This window comes from Azolla caroliniana, unplaced genomic scaffold (genome assembly GCF_043228905.1).
Source record: "Azolla caroliniana isolate FFs.n. ecotype wild unplaced genomic scaffold, voAzoCaro1.0.p SCAF_351, whole genome shotgun sequence".
Taxonomy (NCBI): Eukaryota; Viridiplantae; Streptophyta; class Polypodiopsida; order Salviniales; family Salviniaceae; genus Azolla; species Azolla caroliniana.
In genome coordinates, this window is record NW_028230786.1 from 10,842 (window position 1) to 32,289 (window position 21,448).

The 21,448-nt window shown below is 37.1% G+C and overlaps 2 protein-coding genes across 2 annotated transcripts; both read left to right on the forward strand.

Annotated features, from left to right (window-relative positions):
* Positions 1–2,100: 2,100 nt before the first annotated feature.
* LOC147848429 (uncharacterized) lies at positions 2,101–9,683 on the forward strand. Its single transcript, XM_087338408.1, has 8 exons — positions 2,101–2,452; positions 3,034–3,856; positions 3,953–4,242; positions 4,500–4,645; positions 4,740–4,855; positions 8,130–8,384; positions 8,533–8,826; positions 9,360–9,683. Exons 2-8 carry the CDS (start codon positions 3,128–3,130, stop codon positions 9,561–9,563), a joined length of 2,034 nt encoding a protein of 677 aa, XP_087194534.1. The 5' UTR covers positions 2,101–2,452; positions 3,034–3,127; the 3' UTR covers positions 9,564–9,683.
* Positions 9,684–17,688: 8,005 nt separating this feature from the next.
* LOC147848430 (uncharacterized) lies at positions 17,689–19,466 on the forward strand. The gene is made up of 2 exons (XM_087338409.1): positions 17,689–18,125; positions 18,261–19,466. Exons 1-2 carry the CDS (start codon positions 17,735–17,737, stop codon positions 19,163–19,165), a joined length of 1,296 nt encoding a protein of 431 aa, XP_087194535.1. The 5' UTR covers positions 17,689–17,734; the 3' UTR covers positions 19,166–19,466.
* The last annotated feature ends 1,982 nt before the right edge of the window (positions 19,467–21,448 follow it).

The window sequence follows — 21,448 nt, forward strand, 5'->3', positions numbered from 1 at the left end:
TTGTTTGTTTTTTCTTCTTGTGGGTGGGGTGGGGTTTTTGTTTGTTTCTTCTTCTTCGGCTTGAAAGAGGAAGAAGGAAGAAGACGCCAAATTGGAAACAAAAGCTCCCCTCTCTCTGCTCTGCTCTACTCTTTTCCTTCCTTCCTTCCTTCCTTCCATAGTATGTAATGTACCATACGTGCATTCGCGTTTTTTTGAGAATGTTTCAAACATCCGAGTACGGTAAAAACCCTCGAAGTATGGTAAATACCATACTTTTGTATTCATTATTCATTATAAGGTCACTTTTTTAAGGTAAAATGTGTTTTTTTTTTAAAACATACGAATGTTTTGATAACATACTCATTCGTTTTTTCGTTCGTGTGGAAAATAAACGAATGTTCGCCAATGCATTCGAGCATATTACGTACTATGCAAGTTCCTTCATATTTGATAATATGTACTCCACTGCGCGCGCGCCAGGTGCGACCACAACTTACGTGGCAACCTCTTATTTGTGGTTGTGACCTGGCCAACTCGATCGGCCCATGTTCATAGCATGTCATCACAATACGAGCATGTCGGGCTTATGGCAACATTTCATCATTTCAAGCTCACCATGGTCAATTGGTTGGCTCTCAGAAAGCTTTGTGAGATCCTACGAGCACGGGCTTACCTCTTCTCCAAATCCATCGATGTTTTAACTTTACGTTGCAGGATTCCGTTCCCTTTTGTCAATGGCACAGTGGCTCCAATTCCCACTGGAACATGCCATGAACCCCGATGGTACAACACTCCTTGGCCTAATGTGGCTTTCTTCAAAGTCGTGAATGATGATGAAGAGAGTTTCCATGGTTTTAGCAAAATTATCTACTCTATGGCCAATCTCTCATCGAGTGAAGCTATGGCCAAGGCTAACTTCTATAACTTACAAATAAAGTTTCAATCAATTTCCCCTTTTGCGATGAATATTTAGTTGATGTGGCCTATGATAAGCTGGATTAGGAAAATCACACGATGCTTATGATCTCTATCACACACTTTACAATAGTTCCTTCTCTAGATCATTATTCTTCTTCGATTAAAGCAATATTCTATCCATTAATCTTTTGAGGAGATGGCAAGTATTTGCGTTCAATTGGCGTCCCGTGTAATTTAGTTGAGCCAAGGCTTTCTAGCAAATTCGACTTCATGTTCTCAAGTTAAGATGAATATTGTGAGTTGATGCAATGCTTTAGTGTTTACCATTTTCATTGAGCAAGAACTTTAACTATGTATTTCTTATAATCAATAACCTAGAGATTTTCTATTGCACTCTTAGCATACATTAGGGTCATTCACTTCCCCCCCCCCCACGATACTTGCAATAGACTATCTGTCATCGAGGAAGACATAGGCACTAGCTTCCTCAATGTCTTGTTAACGTTGGAAGGCTCTAGTGTTGTAAATGTATTAGTGGCCTAAGAAAACTTGTGAAAACATACAAATTAAGAAAGCAGGAAACACTAAGGGCACGAATAATTGGAAGATGATACACTGCGTGTGTAAACTCAAGACACCATTCATTGAGAGTCAACGCAACCCCATGTCGTATTGATGGCATAAAGTATGGTAGATGGCATACACTCATCTATACTCACTATTTGTGTGTATAGCTCGTGATATATCCTAGGTGTAAGTTATGGATCCTAGGTTGAGCATCGAAGGGCCTTTACATACAACATACGACATTTGGGTGAAGGTCATGAGAACATATCAATCATTTGGTGCCAAAAACCACATCACCTTATATATTTGGGTGGATATCAAGGTGTTGTCATGGGGCGGGCGAGGGGGGGTGGCTTCCATGGGCCAATAATGTGTTGCGGCCATTCTCCAATGGAAGACGAAGGACAAGGTGTTCGGCCGAGTCAAGGGGGTGGACGAGGGAAGGACTTTGGGACACGAGAAGGCTCATGGGTTTTGGTTGGTCGAGCCATACATAGGCATGGATGACGATGGTATTATGGTGTCCATTGGGCGGGGTGGGGTGGGGGGTGTCCAAAAGGAATCTCGTGTCAACGTGTACGAGACGAGGTTTGAGGTAGTTCTTATTTTTTGGTTAAAAACAAAGAAGAAACAAGAGAAGAGAAGAGAAGAGAGAAGAGAAGAGAAGAGAAGAGAGGAGAGGAGAGGAGAGAAGCTATGGCGTCGTGCAGCTTGCATGGGTCACTACTACCTCCACCATTTTTGCACAAGAAGCCACCATTTACATACGTATATATTATTCCTTCCTCTCTCTCTCTCTCTCTCTCTCTCTCTCTCTCTCTACCACTGCGTCGTCTTCCCTTTCCTATGCATCGTCTTTCACATCGAGACAAAAAAACAAACAAACAAACAAAAGAAAAACGAAGAAGATGCTATATTCCTTCTCCGTCACAGATATGTCGATTTCAATCTTTCCCTTCTTCATGTACTTCTTATGAATCAGAAGGTACCATACGACCTGCCCACGCTCATCTTATCTATCCTTCCATTTTTCTGTTCTCTGATTGAAGGTTCGAAAAAAAAGACACACTTGATTTTTAGTTCTATTTATTACAGATGAATACAAATATTTAGCTTTGTTTTATTATAAGAATATGTGTTTGGTTCTGATGATTGAGGTATGTATACATTGTGTATCTTTTGGCAGATTGAATGATACTAAATTACATGTATTAAACTCTTCTTTTCCGATAATGCATTGGGTAACAATTCATATATGAATCAATAAAGTAGACGATTTGAGTACACATCTATGATAATCAAGAAAATCTCATCATGTAGGGGCATTACTTTTATTTCTCACATCTAATGGATGAAATCAGGTATAATAAATTTATAATCATTAATTAAGCCATTGCGCAGGTGACAATCAATCCACTTCTATTGATCTATATGAATTTATATCTATAAATTTATGGCCATTGGATAAGTCATTATGTGTTTTGTACAGGGAGTAACAAATCTATTTCTGTTGCTCCAAAAAGATATTGGTTAAGTCATTAACAAGCCATTATACAATTTCTACAGGGATAGGAACAGAATATTGAAAGCACATGTGCTTGACATCGGGCTAGTCTGTTTTGAAGGTTTTAAGATAAGTTAACATATCAGTGAAAGAAAAATGGGAGATGCTATACCGAAAACATCAAAAATAGTGTTGACGCAAACAGTTGATATCTCACAATGGCAAGCAACGCTGGCACAGAAAGAATTAACAGGGTCCAGTTCTCTTCACGATGATAGGAATCGTGTCAATGACGAGATCAATAATGGCAACAAACAACCTCAAGATATGGCATTTAGTAAAAGTAGTAGTGGTAATGGACATAACCATGCCACTTTTGTTCGCGATGATACAGACTTAATTGATTTCTCGGATCCAGACGTTCTGGATTGGATACAAAAACAAGAAATGACAGGTGGAAACACAGTAGAAAAACTGGAAAAACGACTCAAACAATTAGAATCTTTCAATAACATAGAAATCAATGTGCAAGATAGCGTTGCCAACTCAACTCAACCTATCTATAATCAGGATTTCGTCAGTGGAAGACATATTCACTCCATAGCATCATTCTATGATGATAGTAAAGCTACCAACAACGTCATGTGCAAGACTCCCCTCCACGTCAATGTTAGCGATAGCGGCATTGGAGAAGGAACTAGAAGCAAGTCTTTTAGTGGTAGAGGAATCGGGAGTGATCAAACAGATGTAGAACTGAATAAACTCAAAACAGAACTGCAAAGACAGGATCTAGAGATACATAAACTCAGGGATGATTTAAAACATCTCAAGTCACTTGAAAATGAAGAGGATAGAAACACAGTTGCAGACAAGTTTGTTGATAAGGTATGTGAAGTTTCGATAGAAAATTTAATTTATTGACATTTGTGATTTGATAACATGTTTCATTAGTATATTCTAAGGGTTGATCATATTTCACAGGTGAATACAGTCAGGATGCCCTCTATAATTTCTGGATATGAAAGACACCACGATGTTTCTCCATCCAAGCCAGACTCAAATCATGGCTTTAATACACACAGAGTTTTAAGTGAGAGCTTCAATGGAACCCTATATAGATGTGGAGATAATCAAGACGGCCAAGAGTCAAGTTATGGATCACCTAAGCGTGACTTATCATCAAAAGGGCTAGTTGTTGCCATGAAAGACAAGGTAACGGCACGAAGGTTGGGGATAGAGATGGGCCAAACAACAATTCCCGATATGGACAGGTTTCTCTACTCTCCTCTCTTTTCTTCATAATATGTATTACCTTACTTATGTTATCACTCCTTATTTACTTTCATGTACATTATTCTTCTCGACTGGAAATCCTGATTCTATATCTGATTCTATTTTTCAATAGTTTTGTTCGGCATTGCAATGTGCATTCAAATATTTTATGTTGATTTCCTATTTCTGAATACGTGATGTTTAGGATTAAGATTTACACGAATGTAATGTTTAGTTCTGACGTACCTCTTGACAGTTCAAGAAGCATCTCTATGATGCAATTTCAACTCAACTCACTGCTGTCAACCCTAGAATTATCTATGGAGAAATTATGTAATAGCTTTTGGATGCGTGGATCAAGGGACACTGACTCATCTATGACTGATAGTGGACGTATTGAAGGTATGTAGGTCTATAAATGTATATCTATCTTGTAAGGATCTTATTTTTCTGAAGTATGCATAAATCAAACTGCTGTGATGTCTTGTTTTTGCAGATGAACTGTTTGTTTTGACAAAAACCGTCTACAAACTTAAGGACTTATATCAAGAGTTTGCATACCATTTCTTCAATAACGAGGCAGGAAAGGACCGAATAATTAATTCCCAGAAAGTAAGCAAAAGTCCTTTAACCATGTACGATTGTGAGATCAAAATACCTGCATTTACATTATATTCAATACTTAATAAAGATCAATGCATTCTTTTTCTCAATGATTTAGCATGATACTAGATGCATCCATTAATGGAGTGAAATTGATGTGACGGGAATTTCCAAAGATACATTACTATATCATGATTCATTGTGGGGAATATATTCTTATACGTGAATAAGGATCATATGGGCAGAGGCTAATTTTTTATGAAGACATTGGTGAAACAAATTGTAATTTCTTTTCTATTGTGGCTATAGTGCATCCTTTCTTTGCAAAATGTGAAAGCACAATCTCGTAAGTTTTTGATTAAAATTAACTGCCAAACCATTTAATTCTTTCTATCTTTGATTTTTGAAGAGAGACAGAGAGAGGGAAAGTACTAAGGTATGTATGAAATTCAGAATCCACAGATAGTAGATTTGTATCTCCTTTCCAGAAGTATTTCTCTGGATACACATGGGTATAAATGCACTGAGATTTGAAAAGATATCTGTAGTTTTTTCTCAAGGGTTGGGCAGAAGCATATCTAGTGAATTGAAATCATTCCTATTCTAGACTAAAGGTACTCATCCTATTTTATGTTAATAGTCAGACTATAGTTGGATAATGTGGGTATGCTTAAACAAGGAGTGTGGGGCTTTTGGTTTATTAGTAAAGTGGTTAAGGGTGGTGGATAAGATGACATAAAAGAAGATGAAAAATACTACGGACTGATCAAGGAGGTTAAATCCCCATGAATCAGTATGGGTAACTGAGGGATCAAGGGACTGCCAACCGCTACAAATGCCTCAAGAGAATGGGGTGATTGAAGGGAAGAACTGGACTCTTCTTGACACTTCCATCACATACTAAAGGGTGCAAACCCCCATCTACGCTAAAACGAAGCACTACAGTTACATCCGCAAGCAATCAAACATTTTATGCCATCTTTTGTAAGGAATGAGTCTGCTGTAAACCTACTTAGGTTTCAAGTCTTTTTCCAATAATGGAAATAGTTTTTCTTGTGGTATTTCACATATCACATATGCATGTACAGCAGCCAGAGGCAGAAAATGCATCTTTATTGGAAACACAACATGGGGGTTTAAGACCTACCAGCTATTTGATCTAGTTGGGAAGATCCTGGCCTGGGATGGGGAAATTTAAGGAAGGTCCATATAGCTTCAGTGCTGGCAGGAAAAGAAGCTCTGAGCAGAAATCAAAGTGGAAGACGCTGCTGAACTGCTGAATCCTGGATGGCTAGCATCATCTCAATTGTCTATTTCAGTGTATTAATTGGATAAGACATTTTAGAGCCAAATGAAGGAGATTTTGGAAGAAAGATATCCGTTAGTGTTGGAGGGTCAAGCAGATAGGCCATGCAGGCCCAAGAGTATAGACCAACAGATTATATCATGCTATAGACTGTCAACATAACACTTGTGGCTGAAATCCTTGGCAAAGGCAAAGAACCAGTAGTGCGTGAAGTAGTGATGGACTACTGGTTGAAGGCCACAACAGATACTAAAATGAAAATTCTAGTGGAAAACCAAACCTGGGATTTGGTTGATCTGCCTGCCAACTGAAAGGTAATGATACCATATTGGCTTGAAACCAACTACAAGGAAACATATCCCTCGAGAAAAGCAATCTTTACTCACAGCCAATGCTCCAGATTACACTCAACTAAAGGAAGAGATGCTCCCTTGACCACATGATTAAGAAGTATCTGAGCTTCTGTGATTGTGATAGTGTATGGAACTGGTCAGAATCAAGTCTATATTCTTGAATGGGCACCTTGAAGAGGTTCTTTTGGCGGAACTACCGTTTGAGGTGCCCCCCCTGAGAATCAAGCTCTGCAAGATTTAGAAGGCAATGCATAGGTTGAGGTAGGCATCAATAGGAATGAGCTGGCTGATGAGGTTTTCATAGATTAAGGATATCAAAAAAATTCCACACTGATGCAAGCGACGGTAGATTGGAAGCAGGCGATAGTTATCTACTCAACAATCTGATGGTTAAAGGAGACTACAAGGGGAATATAATGCAATCAAACTTGATGCTAGAAAAAGGATGAAAGGATTTGGCAACGATTGAGCCTGGTGTATGTGGTAGGGATGCTATGTTGTGTGCCTCAATCAAAGCAAATCCTTTGGAAGGCAAGACTGTGGATGCTGTGGTATCTGATGGTTAAAAAATCTGGCATTGACCACGTCACAAATTTGTAGATATACTGTGACTTCAACTGTGCTGGAGATGAGCATCTGGCTGCTATTTATTTCTTGTATAGAAAGCTGCTAGGCTATGTGGCTTTGGCAGATTCCAGAGTTGGGAATATGCGCATATCCAATGTGACATCTAGTCTGTCATGATCACAATGAATGATGTGTTCCATGGACAGATGATGCTTGTAGAGATTCAGTTCCTGTGTGCAAATGCTCATCAAGGGCAGAGTTATCTAGCTAGAGTAGTGTCCAACGTCTAGGTTCCTTGAGGTAGAACCATTGCTGAATCAAACATGGAATACATCTCAGGCTGAAACCCTTATCTTCTCTTGATAAAAAAACTGCTACATGATGTCTTTTTATTTCTTGTCTTTTCCATGATCATATGCTTCCAGCATTATACAACCTTTAAAGTTCCCTATGAGTGAGTATTTGGATCTTGAAAAACTCTAATACTCCAACAGAGAAATCTAATGAAATTTTCGAAGGATCAACATTTGTACTCGGCTCTTAAAGATTTGTTCATGCCAAACAAAATGTTTGACATAAGATTCTGCCTCAAAATTTAGATTTTTTATTGTTGAAAAGGTAAAATAAGATTTGTAAAATAGGAAGGGTAGGAATGAGCAAATAAGTTGTATAACTAGCCAAGTCTTCACTCACTTAATGAATTTGAAATTCTTCTAATAAGTTTGACACATTAAGCACTTCATAGTTAATCCCCCTTATCTTAAAATGACGTTTAAGATGTCTTAATGGGATCTAAGAAGGTACAAAACAGGATAGAAAGGTAATATTTTTTCAGCAAATAGTGAATCATATGTCCATAAACATCCGAAGTATTCACACACTTGTGTATACATGGTTTGCGCACAGGCACACACACACATATTGTGTATACACTGACACGTTTCTGAAATTTAATAATATTCAAGTCATGCTCATATCTTTGACATTCATAAATTGCTGAGCTGTCAATTTTCAATATTTGTTGAATTTAGCAAATACAATTTATGAAACTGTGCAGCAACTGGCTCAATCCGAGTTTAGGGTTACTACATTGGAATCGTTATGCATCCAGAAAGACAGGAAAGTGGAGGAGCTTGAATGCCAAATACATTCCATCTTGAAAGAATTAGAAAGTGGCAGACATGAAAAATATGAGTTAACGAGTATAATTCAAAAGATGTATAAAGAAGCCGAAGAACAAAGATATCGGATCAAGGAACTTCTTGGTATCAATGAGGAGCTTTTGCAATTTTCACAAGCCAAGGAAGAGAAGGTAAAACGTGCACACACACTTGTATCATTACCCAAGTGGATTTTTCTTAATAAAGTTATCCTAAATCTAATGTTTTGAGAAACTATTATTCAATGGGGATGTAGATACTTGCGAATTTTTATGTTAATCTTTTTCTCTATTTTGGCAGCTTGGATCCCTCCAAATAACAAAAGATCACCTGACACAGCAAGTCATTCAGTACCAAGAAAAAACTGCAAGGCTCGAAGGTTTGCTGAAGCAGAAAGATAAAGAAGGAGAGGAACTAAAAAGAAGACTGAAAGCTGGACAAATTGCAACAGAGGAAATTATATTTGAAAAGATCGACCTGGCATCAAAAATCCAAAAGATGCAGAAGGAAGCAGAGGAGCAACATCGGCGTATCAATGAGTTAATTAGTATCAACGAAGAGCTTCTAGAGTTTTCTCAAATGAAGGAAGATCAGGTACAGGGCATCCTCACAATCTTCTTTGCTTTTTTATTTGTTTTGTTTCATATCCATGATGTGGTGAGGATCAGAATGCGTGCATGAGATGGTGATACAGATGGTTATTTGAAGTGAAAAACTTCATTATCATGTTTACGTTCTGATCCTCATGAGATTCTTGGTGATACAAAATCATGCCAGTGATTTATGAATCCTCATAGCATGCCATTATATATATATTGATATATATAAGGAGAAGAAAACATTTCGTCAGTTTGCTCAGAACTGACATTTTGATAGTTTGAGAAACAAGTACTTAACACAAAAATGCTCCATTGATAAATTATAATATCCATTTATAGTTTTTTCCAGCTAGCACAAGTCTACTTTTATTAACAACAAACCTTCTTGCGTGATTAGCATGAATAATTCTTGTCTGGATTTTTAGGCATTCTTCATTGTTCTTGCTCATGCTATACACTCTCAAGCTGTATTCCTCTCGTGTTGTTTGATCGAATTGGCTCACCATGTACTTATGATATATATGACAGAGTCGAGCATTGCAGTATCATCTTGGAGAGGGTACCCAACAAGCATCTGATGGTATTCATGGTATTGATGATGACCATACCATCATGATTGAGCATGTAACAAATTCAAGCAACAATTCTAGCAGCATCAGCACACTACTTAAAACAGTGCCTAATCCAGGTGATGAAGATCCAGATTTGAACCCTCTTCTAGATCAGTTGTAGCGAGGTGCCAAACTATATTGTGTTCAATGCAAATCATTTGGTTGAAGCTCAATATGTGAACAAACATTTTTTAAAGATGTATAGCATTCATTGGTATATAAAATTCAGTTTGTTTGTATGGATTGGTTCTACCCTTGCCTATTTACGAGTGAAAGCTCTCTTACCAGCATCTTACATGATTTTCATGTAGTTGAATTTGCCTAACAAAGAAGCTATGAAATCATCAAAGCTCACCGTGTTTGGGGTAAAAACCCATTTAACTGGAGAAGGCTATCCTAACTCTTTGTATATATACGTATACACTTTCTTGTCTTGAGAAATCCAATTCTGATAAATATTGAGGATTGCAAAGCATTGTCTATTTAACAACTGATGCTTTGAGTAATTCTTTCCTATTTATTGCAAAGGAATATATCTGGCATCATGCCTCTATGCTCTCTCCGTCAAAGGTAGGATATAATCCTGACATGCACAGAGAATGGTAATGCTTGGGGGTTCTTAGTTTAATCTAGGGTAATAATGGGTTTGGTTTGTTTTTAGTTTGGGATCATGTGTTGATATCAAGAGTAGCTAGGCTTGTGATTGTTGGGTCATGTCAGAAAAACAAAAATGAATTCAAATCAATAGATATCCTAAGTAGTTAAAGAAATAAGTTTTCCATCAGCTAGTTTTTTACTAGTTAAAGAATATGCCTTTATGAGAACATGGGGTTCCTTGCTTTAAGTCTTGAGCAACGGGTTTTGTCTATGATTTTGGTTTGGGATTATGTGTTGATATCAAGAATGACTAGGCTTGTAACTATTGGGCCATATCTAGAACACTAAATGAAATTGGGCCAATAGGATTCCTTGTATTTTAAGAAATAGTTTTTCCGTCACCTAGGTTTTGTACTAGTTAAAGAAGACGACTTTATGAAAACATGAGTCACCATGTTGCCATTGTACAATTGAATTCCTAAGAAAATCTAAAGAAATTGTACTATCTACATTGGGTGGATGGTGATGAATCAGTCTTGAACTTTATTTATTGCCTTGCTTGGGTAAGAGTCTTATGTGGTTAACTAGTGTTTCTTAATTGTTCTTATCTTTGATATATAATAATTTTGGAGAACTTGTCCATCTATTGTTTTTTGTGACCAATAGGTTTTCCATTCAATGATTTTGTACATGAATATGGGATTCCAGTCTTATATCACATCTTATATTCCAGTCTTGATTTTATATCACACCTTCGGTGATCAACATGGTTGGTTTTTGGGCTTCATATGATGATTTTTGTGACCAATGTTTTTGAGCTACATCATCTTGTTTTTAAGGCCAACAATTTAGGGTTTCAACTTTATAAACGATTATCACAACCAAAAGTATAATAAAGATACTTCTAGACATCTAGACAACAACCAAATATATAGCTCATATTCTAGACATCTTGTGTACACATTACGTTTTTTGCAACCAATGATTTTGTACCATATAAGCACTATGATTTGCGGAGTACATGATTCATGAGTCATGTACTCCGCAAATCGCCGCTCTTGTTTTGGCCTTGATTATGCCTTTTATGCCACACCAATCTCATTATGAGTTTGACCTTATATTTTGTTTTCAATGAGGAGCGATGATTTTTTACAACATTTGCATCAGTGGAATTGTCGACCTTATTCCTTATTTGTGTCTAGGGTTTTTTTTATAGCTTGAGGAATCTGTTCACAACAACCAAATATGTGATGCAAGCAATAAGTTTGAATAGTTAGTTGATTGCCCTACATTTTGACGGTGACAAATGGTTTTCTAAAAAATTAGGACGCAATTTTAGTCATATTAACAAGTGACAAACACGTTGAACGAGTCTCTTAAAGAAAGTGTACGTAGAACTTAATAAGGAAATAATAACATTCAACTCGGAAATTGGAATTTACTGTGAAAACTATAAATGAATGATAAACACTAATAATTCTTGCATACAAATGATGCACTAATCATTTTGGGTGCTTTAGGAGTTACTTTTTTTCTTCTACTTTTAATGATTTGAGTATATGTGGATGTCCACACAATTTTGTTTTTCCACTTCTTCTTCCTCACTCTCTCCCTAACAATTATTATTACTACCACTCATTAAATCATTCATTCATGATGAATGAGGTGTGACCCCCCCCCCCCCCCCCCTCTCTTCTACATGTGTGTGTGTGTGAGCGCGCAGGGGCGCAATCCATGCTAAATCATGAGACGTAGCCTCTCTATTCTCTTGCTCTAATGATTTTGGTAAAGAGAACCTCTCTATGATGATTTTTGAGGAATGAATGACCAATCTGCCACATATTTTCCCCTCCCACGAGAAATATATGCATTTCATATTGATATTTATAAAATTTAGAAGACAACTTTGCACAAGGAAATATTGAATGTTTCAACATTATAGTGATATTTTTTTGTTATGTCCCAAAATCAAGATTAAGATTACACAAGAACACACAAACGGAAACAAACATGGGACAAAAATGCTCTTATATTATGTTTAAAACTCAAAATATTACAACACTCCCAATATTGAGACAAGACCGAAACATGAATTGGGACAAGTTGAGATGAGTCGGGCTACAAAACTAATCTGAGGGAGAGCAAGCACCACCACACTCCTTGGAGCAAAATGAGTGAATATCGGAATGGCTCCTCCTTATTTAAGGCCAAATATGGCCGTTGGGACAAACCATGGTGTTGCCCCTTTTAGGACTAGGATTGGGTGCCCTTGTGAGTCTGAGTTGGGACAAAATAGGGACACCGCATTTTACTTTAGTTATTGAGGACTCTTGAGTATTGTTACTCAATGTGCAAAGTTATCGGTGCCTACATGTTGATGTCGTAGGTAAACTCTTTCTTATCATGAGAGCAAGGGATGAACATGGACATGTCCATAAACAAGAGTATTGAAATAGTTCATGACCGTTAACTAAACAATTAGCACTGTTATGGTGGAAACTTTATGGAGTAAGGAACATTCTTTGAAGCCCAATCTTTAATATTGATTAATTATATCACGACTTCTCTGATGTTTTTGACAAAGCCAACACTAGAAAGATTCCAAATCATCGTGACTATGGTTGCCTTATGGATTCACAGCATGTTATGATTCCCCATATGGTCTAATATAACTTATGCTTGTTGAATTTCAAGTTCTCTAGGATTAGATCGAAGAGAACTTGGCCACTAGTTTCACGTGGCACTCTCAGTCAACTATTTGAGCACCTATCTTCATTGTCAAGAAGAAGGATGGTACTTTGTAATTGGTTGTTGCAACCATACACTTATATACCAGCAAATAAACGCTTATACATATTCAAACCCATTGTCGATAAAGCTTATGCATATTCAAATATGTCAATCTGCATTGTTTGAGAAACTAATGTTTAAATGTTTAGCATTTCTTGGGGGTTCAATTATTGCAATGCACGGATATCAATAGCCTTAGGCATGTTGCAATATACTTGGGACTGATATTGATAATTTGTTTCTTAAATGTTTTTGCCTCTTTCTAAGCATATTAAAGTCAACCATCTTCTAATTGGACTTTAATAATGCCCCTATTCACAAATCCCTACATGGCAAAGCTATGTTAAGGAAATTTTCAAAATGTAGGGTCTTCAAGTATTTCAAGTGTCATGCAAAACATTTGAATCAATACTTTGCCATTCTAGGATTCTTTATGGGGTGTGGAGAACATAACATTAAACACAATTTCACATGTATGTGCGTGCATAACCTTTTTTCATGATTTCTATGCATCACTAAGTTATCCTATCCATAGTTGTGAATTTGTCCTTACAATAATAATTGAAATTTATCTTTTATAATCTTCTTTGCGGACATTAAATAAAAACATGTGCCGGAGGATATGAGAGTGAGACTATTCACACTACGGATTACCTATTCACATGTTCAAGTTGATTTGACTATTTTTGGGATGCTAAAACTTGTGACAAAAATGCATTGTACTCGAGAAGAGAAGGTGGACTAAAGACTCATGAGTCATACCTATACAATTTTCTCAATCATGGTCACTCAGGGATTGGTATGTTATATACATGCTTGTAAGCAATACAGTAGACATTCGATTAAGTGTGCAGCCACTTAAGTGCACCATTCTATTAAGTGCGTTTTTTTTATAGAGTTCAAAATCTAGATCAAATTTACATTGTTTCATGATGAAATTACATTACACCAAATTGAAACTATGTTCCAAACATTCAAATACGACAAAAGGAGTTTCTGTGTGTATGTCTATGTCTATGTCTATGTGTGTGTATGTGTGTGTGGTTACGAGTGTGTGATTTTGATTCTTGATTAAAGAACATAAGCAAAGAAGGGCAAACAATTCTTGATGATTGTGAATACTCAAGTTTTTGCAACGATCGGCCATGAACGCGAGCTCTCCTTCTCCATGTGCAACAAAACTTCCGTCTATTGTCCCTCTCTTTCTGTGTGTGCATGTGCCACGTGCGTGCGTGCTCTTTTCGTGCATGAAGAAAGCCTCTCTCCCTCCCTCTCTCTTTTGGTGCATATTGTTTTTTCTCAAATATGACAGAAGTTGCAGCCTGTGATTTGTCCATTGCTCCCCTACTCTCTTTTCTTGTCTCCTCCATTTGCACTTCAATTCCTCAAATCTGCTACCACTAGGAAGAAAACACAAGAAAAAAATTCATTGCATCCAAGGAAGTTCATTAGTTTTGTTGCATAATGGATGTATTCCTCAGACGTAGCAAAAAGGCGAAAACTAAAGGTAATCTAGAATCGATTAAGAAACTGAAGAGTATGTATGCTGAAACCAGAAACGTTTCAAGTCAATTATATCACATAAATTGATCACTTTCCTTATCAAGAATTGTATGATTAGAGCATAAAAGGAAAATATTTTAGAAAACCCTAAAAATTTCCAAAAAAACCTAAAATATTTTAGAAAACCCTTAAGTGCGCACTTCTTCCTTATGTTCAAAGTGCGCACTTAACCAAATGTCTATTGTACATTGTCCATATAAATGTTATTGGATTATTGTTGAAGGATAGTTTGGACTATAAATCTACTTGATGTTGTCCGATGAAACTCACTAATGTGTGTTTGGCCTCGTCTTTCTCCTTGTCACTTCTCCCCCCTCTTTCCATCCTTGGGTAACATATCAATTTGAAGAATTTTGCCAATTTTAATTGGTTTTCGTTTTTCTATATTTTCTACTATTTGTAAAGTCTTTCCAAATTTACAAAGTCACGTGAACCATTTGCATGAAGTCCAAGGTTCAAATCACCATTCTAATACAAACATATTAAAGGGGATATCTCCGATGCAACCACAAGATTTTTAAATTGGGAAAATTGTCTTAGGTCCATGCATTGTAATTTGTGATTCCATTTCATGCCAACGTTTTTGTATCATGTTAAGACCATGAAAATCACTTATACTAAAACCGTATAATAACTTTGTGTGTTTGAGACACAAATGATGACATAGGTACGATATATAATGTCGATGACAACTTCATCAACAATGTTTAGGGTGGAAATAATAATAAAGACACCATGAAACATTTTCCATAACCTAGACCTTAATGAACGGAAAAAGATGCCATGATAGTGTTATTAATTAGATCTCATGATAACCTTAATTTGGAAAATTCCTACTTTTATGGCTTGGACTTTCACCTTTACTTTCTCTTACCTTCCAACCTTAAGAAAAATCATACATTGGACTTTCTACATTTTGAGCCAGGATATTTTTCATATCGTGGCTAATGCCAAGGGTACACTCGATATTGCAACAAATATAAGGTATCTTCTTCGTACATTTCATAAAGCTTATATGTACACATGTGGTATTGTATCTTTGTTATTCCATTATTTGGCGAGTTCTTATATTTTAGGATAAATTATTCCTAAGTTGTATCATGAAATAATTTGATTGTTCCATTTTGGAATATTTTACATTAGATAATTATAGATTTAGTACATCATAAACACCCCTTCCACGATGATTTCATGCTTCTTTGTTAGCCACGTAAATGGTTTGTTATCATCTTAAGACTAACAGCTTTATGGTGTTGGAATTGTGGTTCATCTTATGTATTTCCTATAATGATGATGTTATTGAGTAAACCAGAATACATATTATATATAAGTAGATGTCGAAGGATTCCCTCTTAGCCACAAATGACAGCGAGTTGCATATGCTCTATTGTGATAAATATATGACAAACTAATAGATACCAAGTGATCTATTCTAAGAAATTATTGGGACATCAACAACTAATGACATGATTTGAAAGGACAAATTATGCAAGCTCAAGTTTTCGGTAACATTGGACGAATAACCGTTGTGAAGTCTCGGGGCACTGTGATCTTAGAGACCCAATCCACACATGATCATTGGTAAGTATCTTAGCTAGATGCACGAGGGAACAATAAAATGCAAAGAGCAAAGTTAATATCTTAGTGTATTGGTGAAAGGATGATTTCTCGAGATTAATTGGAATCGTTGATTACTTCGTGATTTCATTACATGCACCATATACATGTCGTGAAACAACGATGCAATTCATGTGATAATAAATATTAGAAGATCCACTTTAAAGCAAAATGATGTTACAAAATGATGGTGTGGGCTATGAACGAGAGGCGAGTAAAAATAAAAGATAGACGTAGACACATAGTAAACAAGGTATTGGGACAAAGGAGAATAAAGCTAGATTTTGTAGAAACATATCACAAGGCAATCACAATCGTTATATTTTCAAATAGATCATTGTTTTAATGTTGACACTAACATGGAGTTAAATGTTTCTAGTACAACGTGTAAAGGACATATGATAGTAAGGTAAAACAACAACAAAATGTTGGTTTAACACTACATTTTTTAGGGAATAATAAGCAACCCATATGATATAGAGTTCATAGCACCTAGAGCATGAGTTGATCTTGTTACCTCTTGTTCCCCATCAAGATTGAGTCAAGGTGGTGGTAGTTTTGACATCTAACCCTGTAAAGTAAAACTTCAAGAGTCAGGCAATAAAACTTCATTCTAGACCATGGGGGCCTTGACACAACAATAGGCATTAACATCTATATGAAGATTTGTTATCATCGTGTGACTGTCATGTTAATGTTGTACCCAGATAGAAAAGAGAAGTGAATTGATAACGTTCTTATGAGGTCATCATACACAATTGGCCAGTTGCGTGTCTTTCGGTTTCGTCTCCAAATGGATATGTATGCAGTAGTAGTATAGGTCATTTTAGATTTATTGTCTTCTTATGGGGTTCTCCATGTGCGCATCTATAGTGTTTCTTAGATGAATCTATTAACAAGTCACTCTCTCATCAATGCTTCAATTTCAAACCCACGTTAGGCTTGGTGGTACATATCGGGGCTCCATATGAAGTTCAAAATTTTCAAAATGTTTCAAAAAGAGCGAAAAACAGGCCAATAAATTACTCAAGGTTGTAAAAAAGAAGAAGTAAATACGAGCATGTAGAGTACTAATTAGGCGAAATTGGTGTTTGTTTAACTACAAAACTATGTAAAGGAAAAAAAAACCTTACGAAATATTTAAGGTTGGCCTAATCCGAGTCATGGGGGGTGTGACACATGTGTGAAGGGGATGGGCTTTAAGTTCCGGAAATACGTTAACAAACTTCGCATCGAGGTCACTCTGGTAATTAAGGTCTTGATATGTGTGTGTGTGTGTGTGTGTGTGTGTGTGCATATGTGTCATTATGTGTGCGCGCGGCATGCTTGGAGGGCTTTTGGCGAGTGATGGGATTTCAACTTCGGGGCTTCGAGGATCATGATTCATGATAGGATCTCTTTTTATAGGTTTTCTTGGGGGTTTGTTTGTGTGTGGACAAAAGGGATGAATGGGATGTTGTTTCCGATCCGATCGACCGTGCTCGGGTCACGGAATCTCAATGACGGGGTGGAAAACCTACCGGAAATGCGAAAAAAGCAAAGCCTTGGGGGTTGAGATTGAGGAAGGAAAAGCAAAGAAAAAGCAAAGAAGAAAAGCCAATACTATATAAAAAGGCCATTTCTAGTAGGAGTAGAGTGGGTTGGGTTTATGTACTCTGTTTTTTGTTTTTCTCTTCATTCCTCCCTTGCCTACTCTCAGGGCCTCTCTCTTTGTAGAAGAAGAACATGCCAACTCCATGGATTGCTTGGAAGAAGATCCTACTCTCTTGCAACCATGTGACATCTTCATCTTCATCATCAGTCTATGACCCCTGCCTCATCACACCCATTCACACTAGCAGTAGCAATCATCACCCTTATCTTCTTCATGGCAAGAACCCTAAGAAAGGAAGTAATGGAAGCCATAATTCCTGTTGCAATAGCCTCAAGTGTGTTGTCCATGGAAACACCAGAGTAGCTCATAGAGGAGAAGAAGATGAAGGAGGAGGAGGAGGAGAAGTAGTTGTAGAAGGAGAAGAGGTCGATGAAGAAACTGAGAGCTTACTCTCTCCTCAACATCACCATCAGCAACATCATCAATACATGCAGATTCCCCAATGTCCAACTCTTCACTCAGGTAAAGCAGAAGAAGAAGAAGAAGAAGAAGAAGAAGAAGAAATGTAATGTAAAGTTTCATGTCCATTTCAGCATATATGGAAAAACCTAATTAATAAGAATTTGTCTCGTTTTTTTTTTGGTCAATTTGAAACAGTGTCAGAGCTTAGGGTTGGGGATTCTGCAAGAAGCATTGTAGAGATCATCTTCCGTTCCAGTTGGTATGAACCTGGAAACAACACCTGCAACGTTGGGTTGGGCCCTGATGGCCCTCCAGGGGTGAAAGCAGAGGCCATCTTCAAGGTCCACAACCATCCCACTGTTGTGGCAAGATTTGAAGAGTATAGAGCCATGGTGAAAGGCAAAGCATTATTACAATCTCATCATCACCATCACCATCACCATCACCATCACAATGGTAGTAGCAGCAAGACAAGTTCTTCTAAGAAGAATTCAAGGTGCCTAGTTGATGGGAATGAGCTACTCCGATTCTACTGCACAACTACCTCATGCAACATGGGCAAAACACCATATGGAACTTATCTATCGGCATCATCTTCATCTTCATCTTCATCATCATCAACACCACCACCATCATCATCATCATCATCATCATCATCATCATGCACACACATGTCATTGACATCGTCGTTATGTATGCTCCCATCATGTGGTGTGTGCCACATACTCCGCCATGGGTTCCCGGCTAGGGGTCATCCTGGGATCCATACGAGTGCGACTAGCCGAGGTGCCCACGATGCGGCTGTCTCACATGGTTTCGGCGGTGGCGGTCATAGTAGTCACGAAAGTAAAGAGAACATTGCAAGAAAAGATGGAAAGGTCACTAAGTTAGCAATGATCGTGTGCAGGGTGATAGCGGGGCGGGTTAAGAAGATGGGTCATGTGGAAGATGATGAAGACGATGAGACTGAAAAGAACATTGTATCATACGACTCAGTATCTGGTAACCAATCCAACCCTAATTTGGAAGAGCTTCTAGTGTTCAATGCTAGAGCAGTCTTGCCTTGCTTTATGGTCATGTACTCAACTACTCTTTGTTGATGTCTTTGGATAAAATCAAGTTAAACAAAGAGAAAACAGAAACTCAAAAAAACTTTCTTAGAATCTAGCTTTTCTTATACTATACAAAGAAGAAGAAGAAGAAGAAGAAGAAGAAATTCTACTAAATCTACTGTCATTTTTACTGATTTTAGAAAACTTCTGACACTATTATGTTGGATTGGATGGGAGTGATGGTTTTTCAATGCAGTGTAATAGAGCAAGCCAAGAGATCAATTGTATATTTTGTTTTGCACCAATGTATGTACATAATCCACCACCACTAACTCTCTTTTTTTCTCTCCTTCTCTTTTCTTCTCATGCATTGCTCTGGTGTCTGGCCTTGGGCCTCTAATTCAAAGCTTGCTATGCTATTGAAAATAGTGCCTTGCAACTCTTTTCGTGTTCTAATCGATTTGGTTCTCCCTAAAGCTACTACAAAAGTTGTGATTTTATGAGTGCTTATGATTTTAGAGCATCCAACATGCAAGTGGTGTAATTTCTAGCAGGTTACGACTATTAGCACACTAGAACTTTAGTAGGGTGGTTTAGGGGACAATGTGTGTTTTTAGATGGGTGCCGAGTAGGCAATGCTTGATTTTTACATATTGAGTGGTTGGGTGGTTGGGTGGAGGTTTGATGCCACATTGCTTTTGTACATGAGTGAGATAGTGTAAGTAGAGCTTTGAGCTATGAGTTGGTTATGGACTTGCAAAGATTCGTTTGAAAAAGGCTATGAATAAGGTATGATTTACTTCTGCATATATGTATGCTGGTCACTGTTATCAATAAAGCTTAATTAAGGATTTGCAATGTTCATGGATTGTAGATGTGCATGTAAGTTTTAGTTCCCTAATAACTTGAATGATTGTACAAATGTTTCTCTTAGACTCTCGGTTGAAGTTCAATAAATCTTGGACGTAACCATGGAAAATTAACAAAAGTTATTGGTGCATAGGTATGTAGTCGTGTGGAAGTGAGAACTTTATTGAATTTTCTGTAGGCCTAGTTTCTTCATAATCATCTAGCTTTATGGTGCGCGTAAGCATGTAATTCAAAATAAAGTCTACCTTCTTCATACGTTCATTATTGATTTTGTGGTAGGCATAGCTACTTAATAATCAAGTATCTAGCTTTAAAGTGTACGTAAGCATGTGATTCAAAATAAAGTATACCCCCTTTCATACGAATTTTGAATAGGGTATGATTGTAAGTAAGCATATTGATGAAACCAATTCAGACAGGCAAAGTCTAGTTCGTTGGCTTGGTTGGTTGAAAACTCTTGAGTCATGTCATTTTGTCTATTTGTTTTGAGAAGCCTAGTCTAAAAAGTTTTAGTAAGAATCCTCAACTTTGTTCAAAAATGGGATAAAAATAAGAGTGCCATTTTCGAAAACAACTTCATTGTCTTGATTTTCCTATTCCATTATCATGCGACAAACGATATTTTGAAACCTTGGTGGGGTGAGAGGGGGGGGGGGGGGGGGGGGATGAAGAGGTTGTGGAGTTAGACAAGCACAAAAATAGAGCATGCCAATTTTTGTTTCATACCTTAGCCAAACGTATCAAGAAAATAGTGAGAGGAGGCAAATGCATGTATGCCGATATGGAAACTAACATTAATTATCCAACTTCATTTTCAAGCATGTGATCCAACAATATAATCTCAGACATCAAATTGACCGCAATACTAAGTTGATCTTGATTAACTCAAAGTACAAGCAAAATAATTGGCCGTATCCATATCCATGTTTCACTTTTACTTGGGCAAGGCCTTCGGAGTTTGTAACCATTTACTCCATGTCTTCTATCTAATATTTGTTTATTTGCGTTAATAACCAACCAAATGTATAGATTTTCAGCGAACGTTGTTTTTTTCCGGGATTGTCCAAAGGACAATGCCAATACCTCGGCCCAAAGGGCAATTGACATTTATTGAAGGTGTTGTTTTTTTCTCAATGAAAAATTGAAACTCCCCTTCTTCCTCTTTTTCCGATTTTGAACTTCGACTTAACAATTTCTTATAAGTTCGTCTTTGTTCATTTTCTCTCTCTTACACTATCTCACAATGATATCTATCTACAAATTTGTGTAGGTATAGGTTTGTTAAAGTTTCCCACTTCTCTCTCATGCAATAACTTGGGCTCTTTATTAGCACTATCATTTCCTGTAGATTTGTTAAGTTTTCCCTTCTCTCTCTTGTAATAATTTCTACTCTTTATTAGCATTGCATTGAACGAGTTAATGCTATCGTTTTCACACTTTATATTGCGGGAAATATGACAA

Excerpts from the sequence above, each read along its gene's own strand:
- LOC147848429 (XM_087338408.1), top strand. The coding sequence starts at position 3,128 with ATGGGAGATGCTATACCGAAAACATCAAAAATAGTGTTGACGCAAACA. Across the intron at positions 4,243-4,499 it reads ACAATTCCCGATATGGACAG|TTCAAGAAGCATCTCTATGA; the intron begins GTTTCTCTACTC and ends ACCTCTTGACAG. Across the intron at positions 8,827-9,359 it reads CTCAAATGAAGGAAGATCAG|AGTCGAGCATTGCAGTATCA; the intron begins GTACAGGGCATC and ends TATATATGACAG.
- LOC147848430 (XM_087338409.1), top strand. The coding sequence starts at position 17,735 with ATGCCAACTCCATGGATTGCTTGGAAGAAGATCCTACTCTCTTGCAAC. Across the intron at positions 18,126-18,260 it reads ATGTCCAACTCTTCACTCAG|TGTCAGAGCTTAGGGTTGGG; the intron begins GTAAAGCAGAAG and ends AATTTGAAACAG.